Source organism: Lachnellula hyalina, assembly GCF_007821495.1.
Source record: "Lachnellula hyalina strain CBS 185.66 chromosome Unknown contig00053, whole genome shotgun sequence".
Lineage (NCBI taxonomy): Eukaryota > Fungi > Ascomycota > Leotiomycetes > Helotiales > Lachnaceae > Lachnellula > Lachnellula hyalina.
This window is the reverse complement of record NW_022157167.1, coordinates 115,771-129,648: the sequence shown is the minus strand read 5'-3', so window position 1 is coordinate 129,648 and position 13,878 is coordinate 115,771. Positions and strand designations below refer to the sequence as shown.

General features: G+C 47.6%; 3 protein-coding genes across 3 annotated transcripts; 2 read left to right on the top strand and 1 right to left on the bottom strand.

The window, feature by feature from the left end:
• Positions 1–3,574: 3,574 nt before the first annotated feature.
• znf143 (Zinc finger protein) lies at positions 3,575–5,020 on the top strand (the record flags this gene model as incomplete). Its single annotated transcript, XM_031149637.1, has 4 exons — positions 3,575–3,649; positions 3,707–3,898; positions 3,953–4,032; positions 4,087–5,020. The coding sequence occupies 4 exons, from the start codon at positions 3,575–3,577 to the stop codon at positions 5,018–5,020; spliced, it is 1,281 nt and encodes a 426-aa protein (XP_031005973.1).
• Positions 5,021–6,184: 1,164 nt separating this feature from the next.
• YME1 (Mitochondrial inner membrane i-AAA protease supercomplex subunit) lies at positions 6,185–8,795 on the top strand (the record flags this gene model as incomplete). Its single annotated transcript, XM_031149636.1, has 3 exons — positions 6,185–6,211; positions 6,463–8,307; positions 8,358–8,795. 3 exons carry the CDS (start codon positions 6,185–6,187, stop codon positions 8,793–8,795), a joined length of 2,310 nt encoding a protein of 769 aa, XP_031005965.1.
• Positions 8,796–10,955: 2,160 nt separating this feature from the next.
• LHYA1_G004678 (uncharacterized protein) lies at positions 10,956–13,828 on the bottom strand (the record flags this gene model as incomplete). Its single annotated transcript, XM_031149635.1, has 3 exons — positions 10,956–11,057; positions 11,141–13,522; positions 13,577–13,828. 3 exons carry the CDS (start codon positions 13,826–13,828, stop codon positions 10,956–10,958), a joined length of 2,736 nt encoding a protein of 911 aa, XP_031005966.1.
• Between the last annotated feature and the right edge of the window lie 50 nt (positions 13,829–13,878).

Genomic DNA, 13,878 nt, shown 5'->3' with positions numbered 1-13,878 from the left:
AGTCTATGGCTAAGAACGAAGACACGAAGTAGCCACGTATTAGCGGTCCTTCCATCTATTATTATTGATTGGTGCTTCTTCTAAACACCACGAAATCTAGTAATAAGACAGAATTTACACTGCAATTATATGCCCCGCGCTACTTATAAAGCTTGGTGTTAACAACAGAAGGCTCTTCATTAAGGCCTTTGAAGTTTCAATTCAAGATTGGCTTAGCTCTTATAACAAACCGGGGTAAAGAACCAATTATATTTGCCGCCTTCTGTTTATCTATGCTAAGTAATGGGGAATGAAGACTTGATACTGGCGTGCACACAGGGGTATATCCCGCTCCTGTTATTGAGAAGTTGGTGCTTATGGTCGGTTGCGGAAGTTCCGAGAGCAAGGGCGTTGAACCATGCCGACTCGTCACTTAAAATAATTGGGTCACTGTACCCCGTACCTTTGTATCACTATCACCTCCCTACAAACTCTCCTGAGGAATTGCATACGGTACAGTACTCATCAACGCCGGCACTGTATCTTACAGGCCTATCGTGTTATCGGTCGGAGCACAACCGCGGCAAAGCGGCAATGTCTCGCGGCAAGTGCAAGAGTGAGAAGACTAGAGCGGCAGAGCCAGGGTTGAGCTGCGTAGCTACCTAGGTATATAACACAGTAATAAGGTCGGTGACGAAGTCCTTCCTTCAGAGTCCCGACCTCATATCCACGTCGAGGTTACGCAAAACATCACGGCTCTCCCGGCTACTTTGCAGGATCGATGATATTGGGAATAGTTCTCAGCTGAGCTTGCGTGCGAGATTGGCAAACGCGGATAACCAAGATACAGCATTATAAAATCGCAGAAAGCATAGAAGTTCAAATGCCGAAGGTGCTGCGATGCAATTACATAAAGCTCCCCAGGGTCAAACAGTGTATTTGTTTAGTCAACCCCTAAGGTATTGTTGAACGACTTACGCCAACTCACACGAAAAGCGACAAGCAGCCTGAAACCATCTTCACGATAACTACCTGTTCGTCTTCCATTGCCGCAAGACTGCAATGATACTGAAAGTTGTCGGTCTCCCGAATTGCATAATCACTTTTTACCTAGCTGCAGCATCATGAAAGTAATTGATGTCAGCTTGCCATAAGCTAGATGTCACGTTTTTGGAATTTATGCAGGGGAAATGAAGTGATTGTCTCTGGTTATGTGCCCCTTTCACTTATGCTAAGCTCATCACGAATACTCCAAGATCGTGGGAGGTTTTTCTTTATCGTGATATCAATCTTATATCTCTCAACATTAGTATAATGCTAGCTGCGGCAATTGACATAAAGAATAGCCGGGATACAGAAAATTGGCCTAATGCTAATCAATTTGGTGATAACTACTTGTAACCTCCTTTTGAGGACGTACAATCAACTGACTAAGAGGACAAGAGAGCAGAGCTATTATAATATTGCAAGGAACGGTCACACCCAGTACCATGCTCACGTTGTTATCCCAGCATCATGCTAGCGTTGAGCAAGGTAAGCGAAAGTTTGTCCAGGGTCAAAGCCTGCAACGGTACAGGTCCCCCGGGGCGCTACTTGCAGGGGCCTCCCTAGCGGTGGAGGGGGCTGAACCCTGGAACTGGTTTGGTCGGGAGATGTGATCTTTGGGTGCTGGAATTATTTGAACCCTCTGGGCCGTCTGGGGTGGTGAGTACTGTACGGAGGGAGGTATGATCCTACGGTACTGGAAATCCCTTTTCTTCTTTTCATCCAGTTCCCTCTGCCTCCCGCCCACTCCCGCTTTTGTACCGGAATAATAAATAAGACGAAACACATAAATACCGATACATTTTCTCTACCCTGTATCAACACCACGCTTCTTGTACCTGACCTGATCATTCTGCGATAGATGGCATAGCAAACGTTCAGGAAAGAAATCCTGTTTTGTATACTCCGTAGCTCGTAGGTAGGTTGCCATGCGGAAACAATAGACTACGGAGTACTACCTTAGTCTACTTTTTGAAGTGAAGGCCCTTAGTAGTTAGCTCTTCTTTTGTCAACCCCTAAACATCTACTAGCGGTATTGTCTTGCTACTACCCCTGACACTCTAGAACTAAACTACCCCGGCCGTCCCTGATCAGCCCAACCACCCTTGAAAATCTACTGCGTCAACCTTGCGTCGTGAACGGCTAATACCTGGGGATTAAGCTCCATCAAGTATAGTTTCTACGCTTGCCGGACCGCACCTCAGGACTTTATCGCCCTGGCGATAGCCAGCCTCGAGGGACGTCTTGTACCTGATTAACAAGTCGAACATGTGTGGGCCTTCACTCCACTTTGTTCTTTACAAGATCCGTCCTCAGACACGGACTCCACCACTCCTCCGAAGTCTTTCTTCAAACTCTCACAAATGAGGGCCTTCTGCTAGATCCGTCCGTCATTGAATCTGCAACTCCTCTTCATATACAAACATAGCCGTTATTCTTCACTACACAGTATTTACCTTTCTACCACAAGTCCGGACCCTCCCTTTTTACCAACTTCAATTGTATCTGAGCAGGCACCGTTTCCTCAATTGAGTCAAGTCTCCACGCTCAAGCTTCCCTGAACAGGTATTCTGGAAAGACAAATCGCCGTCCGTACTTAGATCAACACCCTTTGACCGAGGCGCAAACGACAAAAGAGACAGAAGACTGCACGTGTGGCCGGAACTTCAAGACGACTACACAATCATTAAATCGGTATACTCTCGCGGGCCAAATATCCCTTACGGACACGCTATATTGAGTTTCCCCAGACCAGCCATTACTCTGCCAACGCTTCAACATCTCAGTCTTTGCGTTCACCATTCTACCATAATATCAACTACACGTCTATTCTCTACTTCAAAAATATCCTTCGTTTCAGATTCTTAACCCTCTGATACTGTAGACAAACCCTTAGACGTCGAAACAAGTAGGGCTAGACGTCTCCACCCCCCGAGTCGCGCGATCAACGACTAGTTCTGTCACCTCACATCTGCCGAGAACCCTGGAAGCGCACCTTTCTTTTCTTTACACCAATCCCCTCAGCCCCTCGCATCAGCTGTACGAAGTAGCACAAAAAGGCCAGAGCCAGGTACGACCTTGATCAAAGGTACATTTAAGGTGGGAGTATCTTTTCTGCTCGTGCATCTCGCCACTAAACCCTGCTTGAGGGACTACCCGGGATCCCTTGATCTCTAGAGTATGTAAACAGCTGTGTTTCCTACTCACCACTTGCTGATTCCTATTAGCTCAAATATTGACTTCTTCAAGAACCTTATTTGGACCTTGAGATCCTGGTTTGCCTTGGGGACTTGGACTTATACTTCACCTCAACATATTCTCGTCACCAAGAGTTGACTACGGTTTTGCTCTACCGTATTGGATCCCCTTCCAAGACCCGGGTCTGTTCCAACTCGTGCGGCGCACCAGTCTTGTACATATCACCACACAGACCAGGTCTTTTCTTGTAGAAGCACGTCACATTCCGAAGACAGCAGCTACCTGATATATGCCCCTTTAGCATCGAAGGAACATTTTACTTGCCTTAAAGGACCTCTCGAGTAAGGTGAGGATGGACGTTATGGAGCTGGTGGAGAACGAGCCCAATGCCCGTCCTTTCCAGTGTGACTGGCAGGTGTGCAACAAGGTACGTGCAGTACCCAGATACTGGCGTGAAACAGGACGCTGGACTAATTCTCAACAGAGCTTCAACCGGAAGTCTGATCTACAGAGACATTACCGAATCCATACGAATGAGAGGCCATATTCGTGTATGACACCTGGATGTGGAAAGAGCTTCATTCAAAGAAGTGCTCTCACTGTCCATATTCGCACTCATACGGGCGAAAAACCGCATCAATGCCAGCACATTGGATGTGGGAAACGGTTCTCTGATGTGAGGAAACGTCAAGCCTCACCAGAATTATCCTTACTAATAATAAGTGTTCAGTCTTCAAGTCTTGCACGCCATCGTCGCATCCACACAGGGAAGCGTCCTTACAGGTGTGCTCACGAAGGTTGCTTAAAGAGGTTCGTGGAGGTGATAGATCAGGCTAAATGCATTGGTTGCTAACAGGATAGTAGCTTTTGCCGGAAGACAACTATGGTCAAGCATCAACGGCGGTCGCATCAACGAGGCATTCATTCATCGGAGCTGGACGATGGCGAGAGTTCCGAATCTGACAGTGGGGATTCCCCCTCTACCCCTCAGCACTCAGGTCCAATGCATTGGCCACAGAGCGTTGCAGCACCAAGCCAGTCTGTTGTGCCGCAGGCTCATCACATGCTCCGAGCCCACTCAATGGCGGAATATGGAAATCACCACCAGATTGATGGATATCCAATGCAACAACAATATAGCCACCGACACAGCCTTTCTGGCGGTGCTGCTCAGCAGAGTTTCAATGCTCCAATTCCGGAGCAACAAAGACACTCCAATCCCATGAACCACAGGGCGCCAAGTCTCCCTGCCCACTCTTCATACTATGTGCCAGAACAGAACAATCCTGGTGTTGCAACTTTGAACACAAATCCGCCTCCGATACAAACGTATCAAATTCCCCGGCATCAAATGGAAGGCCCAGTGCATGAGATGATCCAAAGTAGCCCGAGCAGCTACTCGTCTGCTTCCAGAGCAAGTCCTGTGTCTCAGGATCCTTATTGCACGCACAATCCAGTACAAACAGCGACGTATTCTTTGAACAATGCTTCCCCCACCGAGCCTCAGCAATCTCTCATCCAATACCACCAGGTCCAGCAGCACTTGCGTCAGCAGCAACCCCAGCCAATGCCTAACCATGGTACTCATCCACCTCAAGTACAAGAGCAGTACCAGCCTGCCACCCCACAAGAAGGTCAATGGTATGAGAATGTTGCTTACCAACCGCCAGTCGAAGTGATCAGCCAGATTCAACATTTCTCTCAGGGGCATGTGTTCCAAAATCCTTGGATGCAAAAAATTGAAGCCTACGACGACCCTTCTCTACAAATGCCAAGTGCCCGACTGGAGAGCTTATAATACGTTTAATATCGCATCATCTTCTCCTAGTACATTCAACTCGACAACAACCTCTCTTTAATTGGAAAAGCAACATCATAATCGACCAATCTACCCAAAAAGGATGTGTGAGTCACAGAACCCACCTTTCCCCAAATACCAGTCGTAAAAAAGCATCCCTTTGTCTTTGTCAATAGTCAGCATCACTGTACCACTTCGTCACGACATGCCACGATTCCATATATATACCGATACCCTATCTATTTAAAACGCAACGAATCAATGACAAACATAGATGGAAACAGCCCATTTATCATCATTCGAGAGCCTATTTCCTTCACGGGACGGGGCGGCCTCTTGCTTTTGTTCTTTCATGGTCATTCACTTCTTTGCTTCGAGTTCTACCCTGTCCTTTCCTTTGTGATTTTATGGCTGTCTATTTTTCATTTGTCTAGTCCTATTTATAATGACGTTGTTGAGCGGTACACGCAGTAATGAAGTCGCTTTCACGGGCTTACGAGAACGACGAGCTTTGAGTTTCAGTATTGTTTATACCTGCATTGGATTGGGGTTGTTGGTTTACTATTATTGCTTAAATCAGGAGTATGGGAACAGAGTTACAATGTATCAATATTTGCGATGAATTATAGTTTTGGGTGTGAATAAAGGAGGAAAACGTATGTAATTATAACAGCAATAAAAATTAGTTGAAGAAATAGCTCATTTCTTGTGAAAAGAGGAGGCATGTATGACTAATTGAATAGGTAATCAAGAGGTATTCAAGAGGAACCACCTAATACAACTTTCCCATTGTAAGCTTCGGGAAAGACTACAAAATATAGCAATCAAGTAGAGTAATTGAAGGATGTTCAAAACATAATGCACTTGAATTTTAGTCATCGTTGATATCCTCTACCTAGAGGCAGTCTACGCTAGTACATAAATGGTTAGACCACATCATATCCCCGTTCAACACCGAAGTATTCGCATCATCCGCGCTGCCTGAACCTCAACGTCTGACTCTCCAGTTAAGGCCTCACATTCATTCGCAGACATTTATTATTCCATTGTGTATCACGCCTGGTATCTTCGACTACGTGCTTTAAGCGGATAGGAATAATCCAAGGTTGCCGGGGGGGACCGCCACGTTGAGATAGGCTCGCTCACGCTCAAAAGACCCCCAACATGGCTTTTCAGACCTCCGCTCTGCCAGTAAGGATAGATACCACTGAGGTGAAGTAGGATCATGCTAATGGAGAAATCACAGCGTATGGCGTATGCCACCAGCGAGCTATGGCCTTCGATGTCGAATGCGATGGCCGTTTCCAGGAGGGTCTTGCCACAGTCAAAACCCCAGGAAACACACAGTCCACAGGGAGCACGACCATTCTCTTCATCTACTAGAAAGGTACTGTGATACTTACCATCATGATATTATATTGATGTGCTAACGCTACCGCCAGTCATTGAAGGTAGAACGTCCAGAATTTCTCCGCGATCTCCCATCCTCCTTCTCCGCGCGCCTCGCTCCATCAGCCGTTCCTCGACATGCATTCGATATCCATCATACGATCTCTGCGATGCCGAAAGGCACCATGGCTGCCGCGAATCCTATAACCCGACGCATGTTCATGGCTCCACAGAACCGCCAGATGTCTACTGCATTTCAATCCCGGCTGCAAACACCCGACACTTTGGTGAAAGCATTCGTCAATTCACAGCGCAGAGGTATTTTCGGTAGCAGCAACAATAATTCAAGAAATCTTTCAAATCTCGAAGAAACTGCAAACAGGAACCCGACTAGCGCAACTGCTCAAAATGCTTTCTACCAAGCCTTGCTGAAAGCTAACATGCCCGCAATTATCGTTGAAAGATACCAGACCAATGCGTTCGCGTCGAATGCCGCTTGCCAAAATGCCTATCACAGAGCATTAGGTGCTGTCACTTCGGCGAACACTTCCGCCGCAGGGCAAACAGGCAATATGGGTGCTGTGAGCAACAACCATTTGCAAGCCGTCGGTCAAGCCGTTGCTGCCCAAACCCAAGGTGGCAATGTTTCCACATCTACCAGAGGCACCGGTGGGGGCGCGAAAGATGCTCCACTCCATGTTGTTGTGGAAGAGACCATTGGCGGAGTACTCTTCAAATGGGTCAAGTTCCTCATGTACTTTGGATTGGTCACATATTTATCTCTCGTCGTGGTTGCATTGATCCTTGAAACATTCCAGTCTTTCAAGAAAGCTGGTGGAAAGACTGGGGACAACGAAGCCAAGGCAGAACACCAAAACGTCAGGTTCACCGACGTGCACGGATGTGACGAGGCAAAGGACGAACTTCAAGAGCTCGTGGACTTTTTGAAGAACCCGGAAAAGTTTTCTACCCTTGGTGGCAAGCTTCCAAAAGGTGTCTTACTTGTTGGTCCTCCTGGTACTGGAAAAACACTTCTTGCTCGCGCTGTCGCTGGTGAGGCCGGGGTTCCATTCTTTTTCATGTCGGGAAGCGAATTCGATGAAATCTACGTTGGTGTCGGTGCGAAGCGAGTTCGTGAGCTGTTTGCCGCTGCCAAGGGCAAATCACCCGCAATTGTGTTCATCGACGAGCTTGATGCTATTGGAGGCAAGCGAAATGCTCGAGATGCTGCCTACGTCAAGCAGACTCTCAATCAACTTCTTACCGAGCTTGACGGTTTTGAGCAGAACAGCGGTGTCATCATATTAGCAGCCACTAACTTCCCCGAAATGTTGGACAAAGCTTTGACTCGACCTGGTCGATTCGATCGCAATGTTGTGGTCCCTCTTCCCGACGTTCGAGGTCGAATGGCTATTCTCCAACATCACATGAAGAAGATCGTTACTGGTACTGACGTGAGTCTCGAAACACTGGCCCAAGGAACACCTGGCTTTTCGGGTGCTGAGCTCGAAAATGTTATAAACCAAGCAGCTGTGCATGCTAGCAAGGCAAAGGCGAAGGCAGTTTCAATGTTCGACTTCGAATGGGCAAAAGACAAAGTGATGATGGGCGCCGAGAACAGGAGCATGGTCATCAATCAAAAGGAGAAAGAAATGACCGCGTATCATGAAGCTGGCCATGCACTCTGTATCATGTTCACACCTGCATCGGACAACCTTCACAAAATCACCATCATGCCGCGTGGGAGAGCTCTTGGTATGACATCGCATTTACCCGAGATAGACAAATACTCATCGGGAATGAACGAGTACGAGGCCAAGATTGATGTTTGCCTCGGAGGCAAAGTTGCCGAGGAGCTTATCTACGGTCCGTCCAAGGTGACGAGTGGTTGTGCTTCAGTATGTGGCTCCCTCTGCTCTCCCTTTGAAATCACTAACCGGATTCGCAGGATCTGCAACAAGCGACACAAATTGCATATGCAATGGTCACACAGTGTGGCATGTCGCCAGAACTAGGCAATGTTGACCTTGCGTCCAACTACGAAAAGTTATCTACAGGCACTAAGCAAATAATCGAGTCAGAAGTCCGCCGTCTCATCGAAGAAGGCCGCGTCCGCGCCACAAAACTCCTCCAAAGCAAGCGCAAGGAATTAGATTACCTGGCCAAGGCATTACTAGACTACGAAACCCTCAACAAGGAGGAGGCTTACAAGGTCATCAAGGGCGAAAAGCTCGATGGCAAGACGATCATGCCAAGTGGGAGCATAAAGGTTCCTTCTGGGACCGGTAATGGGCCTATAGGTGGAGATGAGCTACCGCCCATTCCTGGCAGCGAGCCAGAGAAGCCGGAGAAAGAGCCACCTACCAGTGGTGGTGCGATCGCGTAGTGAGGAAGGCGAAGGGGAAAGGAATATTCACAACTCATAAAGAAGGCGTTTGTGGCAACGTAAACAGTTGCTTTGGAGGGTACGGGGAAAGAAGACCATGTTTATTATCCCAGCGTCTTCTCGCTATAGCATCAAATTTCTTTTGTGAAGAAATTGGAGAGTGGTAGTACTATTCTGTAGAATGTAGGATAGACAAAGCTTTCAGCGTGTACTATACAACTTCCCGCCTTCATCGTCCGTGTGCTTTGCTCTTCTATTCCTTGTTTTGGCTTAATACTAATAAGATGTTCCTATTTTCCACCTATCCTATTCACAGTTTCGTCTGAGCGACACCTTCAATGCTTTCATTCAATTGCCGCATCCGACACTTACGCTGAAGCCTTCCGAACCGGTTCCTCCTCCGTGACCTACCTCAGAAATCGTACCTCACTCCGGACAGCCCCTTGTCCTGGATCGCGGGCACTCCCTCCAGCGCGGACGGCACTGTCACAGAACTAAAGTTCTCGGGCTCTCAGACGCATCTATCGCATCCATCGCATCTACTGCCGTGCATGCAGCCGGTCGGTCTATTCCATAGTGCCCGCATCGCTTCTCATCTCTTATCTTTACGTATAGGAGAGTGGACGCCGGATGTTACTGGTAGTATGTATATTCTTAGGTTCGTATATGGTATAAGTATTTCGTGCAAAGCCTTTAGTTGTGCTGTATAATTGTTTTGGTAGGGGGTATAGTACTAGGGGGAAGCTGTGTTTCTTTACATCCGAGAGGGGAGGAGTTATATACATGGAGATGATGGAGATGGTGGTGTGCATTAGTTGGCTGTCATTGTAGCATTGGATCTGTAAGTAGTACCCTAGGGGTCTCCATATTGTCTAGAATAAATAAATAAACTCACCTCAAGAAGGAAAAGCAACGTCCTTTATCTCTATAACTAGAGCTATGTGTACTAGCTAAAAGCTTTTTGACTAAGGTAGTATTTCTCTGTCTGTCTCGAAATACCTCTTTTTCCCCACCTCGCCAGAAGTAGTAGATCGATGAAGCAGATTCACTTGATATCAACCACCCTCCTAACCCCTGAACTAAAAAGTATAAGAAGTAATTGAATGAATACCATCCGAGATAAACCCAATTCTACCGCCCGTCGGCGGAAGAGTATCTTGTACCGAAATAAACAAAATCCTAAACAAAAACAAACAAACTCTACCTCAACTTCAACTTTATTCATTCTTCTCATTCGCATCACCTCACTATCTCTCATCCACATCACATCACATCCCATTCCCCACCTAGCTAACATTCACACCAGCGCCCGCCCGCTAGGCAAACGCCTAGGTAAACGCAAACGCAAACGCAAAATCATCAAAGCAAGAAACGCACGCCGCCCGCCTCCTAAGCGAAAACAAATGCAAAACCTCTTATGCAAAATCATTCAAGCAAACGCAAATTCTTCATCACCATCGCCCGCGCAAGTCAGCGCAAAATGTAAGTCATCTCCCCCCTTTGCTCTTCCTTCCTTCCTTCCTTCCTTTCCCAAGCAAGCATAAAGCATAAAGCATAAAGCATAAAGCATAAAGCACAAATCAAAGAATAAAGTGTATAAGGAAGGTTAGGGTTGAAGTTCAAGTGAATATACTATTTTTTGCCCCCGAAGTAAGACATATCTATTTATAAAAACAAAAAATGAAAACAAGGACAAGGTAAAGCAATCAAGATGAAGGAGAGATATAGAAAAAAGCAAAAACTCCCTCCGTTTTGCAACTACTAATATCTATTTACCCACCTATCCACCAGCTATCTTATAATACACACACACACAGACACACACACACACACATAAACACAAACATATATGAGTACACACCCATCACATCACATCACAGCATATACACTCTCCCTTCCCTTCTATTCCGTTACCATCCATCATTCATCATATGCCGCCGCTTCTATACACGCATTGCTGCAATGCACTACACTATACTACCCATTCCTTTTATTCATTTTTCTCATTCTTTTCTCTTTTCTTTCCAACGCAAGCCAAGACAAGGCAAGGCAGCATAAGGTAAGGCGATAAACAAACACCCTATCAATTCGATTTCCAAACTCCTGTAGAACAATCTAATCTCAATCGTTATATGCTAGCTAGCCGAATACTATCATCGATCATGAAGATAGACTCTGACTTAAACTTGATTTGCCAGGTCCTTGAGCGCGTTTGAGAGCCCGGAGTTCGTCTTCCAGTCTGCGGCGTTCTACTTGTTCGGCCTATGGGTATGTTAGTATGATAGTCTTATGGATATATCTGTGTAAGGGGAGGGCAGGAAGGAGAAATGGGATAGAAAACATACCCTAAGCGCCCTCGCATTCTCACTCCTAGTCTCCCTCATCATCTTCTTAAACTCATTCTTCAAGACCGTCGTACTGGTGTTGCCGGCCCCAAACTCATTCGGACCACCCGGACTCTTCATCCCCAACCAGCGCACCTTCTCATCACTGAGCTCAGCATCCAACTTCTCTCTCTCATCCCGCAGCTTATCAATCATCTGCTCGAGAGACTCGCGTTCTTTCTCCCACTCAATATTGGCTTTGGTCATCTGTTCGTACTCTTCAATAGTTTCCGCGAGCTCTGTTTTGAGCGTCCGCATCTTCTCTTCCATTTCCGGATTCGCCGTCCCCTTGGCTTTGAGCTCCGTGAGCTCGGAAACAAGGGAGGTGTTCTTCTTGCTCAGATCATCAATCTCCTTCTGAATAGCAGGATTAGCAGCAACCTCCGCTGCACGCTGCGCTCTCGACCCATAAGCGCCATCCAGCTCCGCGCGCGCAATAGTGACCTCGGTCTGTAGCCTTGCGAGTTCCATATTCATCTCTTCCTGTCCCTTCTCCTTGGCCTCAAGAGCTTGCCGTGCGTCCTGTGCGGATCTCTCGTTCTCGGAAATCTTGGTCTGCAGCTCGGCGACGGTGATAGAGTGGTCATCTTTTAAGTCTTGAATTTCTTCTTCGAGGGCTTGAAGGGCGGCACTGTCCTCTTTCGAGCGTGTTTCGTCGCGCATGCGTAGGTCTTGGATTTCTTCTTCCAGGGCATGGAGGGCGGCATTGTCGTCGTTTGAGCGTGTTTGGTCGCGCGAGCGTTCTTGTTGGCGGGCTTCGTCCAGCTTCTCCATTACCATGCTTAGTTGTTCGCGGACGGAGTCGGAATCCATTTCGGTTCGCCGGAGTAGGTCTTGCATTCTTTCCAGCTCGTCAACCTTCTCGACTAGCTCCCTGTCCTTGGTGGCATCAGATTTGCTATTCAGCTCTCGCTGCTGCTTGATTTGCCGTTGTAGAACCTTCTTCTGATCTTTTAACTTCGTAGCTTGAGAATATAGCCATTGGACCTTTCCAGAGAATCCTTGGATTGAGAATTGCTCGTTTGGATCTCCTTCTTCATCTGGAGACTCGTCGTCATCCGGAGGTAGGTTCTGCAATGTTCGTTGTGCACTTCGTTCCTGCTTTCTCTGCCTGGCTTCTTCCTCACCAGACTGAATGATATCCCAGAGACCCATCATAACCGACTCCATTTGCTCGGAGCCTTGGGTACCTGAGCCTCGGCCTCGGCCTCCACCTCCGCTGCGGCTTAATTCAAACTCAATGGCGCCAATACTGTCTTGGAAATACTGCATCTGATCCTTCATACCCATGCCGGTGACCTGAGGTGGCAGAGCACGGATTTCGTCGAATGGAAGCAACAAGTTGTGAAGCTCATGGTTCAATGATTCTATCGTCTCCTCAATTGCTCCATCAGACTCTTCATTCTTCCTCAAGACTTCGCTATGCTCCTTGCTGATTGTAGAAATGCCATTCTCCAAATATTCCAAGTGACTCATGAGTGTTTCTCCAGGCTCGGCAGATTTCCCATCGGCAGTTGTACTGGCAAGTGGAGGATATTGATAGTTCGTCTCGCGCTCCGGGTTGGCATTGGTGATAACATCTCTCAGCCGACGATTCAGATCCTCCAACTTTTGCTCAGTCATCGAGATCATCTGCATCTGCTTATTATTCCCCCCCTTCGGAGGCCCAAAGAGCTCGTCAAGGTCGGCCGTTCCATCCAGGGGATCAAAAGTCCGGTATAGGCTCCTCTCATCGAAGATAAGCTCATCACTAGGAACGAATTCCAGACTGCTCCGCGCATTCGAGTACGTATACATGCTTTCCGGACTCCCTGGGATTCCTGGAGCACCTGCTTGAGACGCTCCTGGTTGCCCCTGCTTCCTCGCCTTGGGGCCCTTATGTGTCATCTGCAAGATCCCAGCTGTGTGCTTAAGCAGTCTACTCTGCGGCTCCATAAATCTCTTCTCCAAAAACCATAACTCGGCAGCCAAATCCTCGCATTTCTTCTCCGTAGCCATGCGCTCCTCATTCGCCTGTTGAGTCTGCTCGCTGCTGTTCCGACTATGCCCCAGCATATTCCGAAGCTTGCCACTGCCATCAAAGCTCTTCTTCTTCTCAGGCGGATACAGCTTTGACATTGAGACAGCGGCATCGCGGTACTTGGATTGGACGGCTAGATTCTGCCGTGTAGTTTCGATGCGGGTGGTGAGCGTTTGGACTTGTTTTTTAAGGTCGTCGACTTCGTCTTGGGAGAGGATCTCGTATTCTTTGCTGTCGCCCAATGCTGTTTCGACGAGGAGATGGACTTGTACGGTATCATTAAGATTCAAGAGCATCGAGCTCTGTGGGCGTGTGGGATTCAGCTGTCTCACGTCAGTTCCCGGTCTATCCGTAGTATTTGTAGTTGATGAACTCACCGGATTGATCCTCTTCTCTCCCTCAAAGTCACTCATGATGTCCTGGCTATACCCATCCAACATGACCCTCCCACTCGGATCCTGCGAATGTGTCCCGACCTTACTCATGCCGTAGGTTCTCGGAGGCAGCTCACCATTCCTCTCGTTGCGGAAGCCGTAAGCGTCAGGAGGTGCACCGCTACCGTTTATGATTCCATATCCAAGGTCTTGACTCGGGCGCGGAGGCAGCTTTTTGCTACGTGAGCCGTTCATGCTTGCGGCACTGTTCTGCTTGGACCTCCTTTTTTGTCGCTATCGCATGT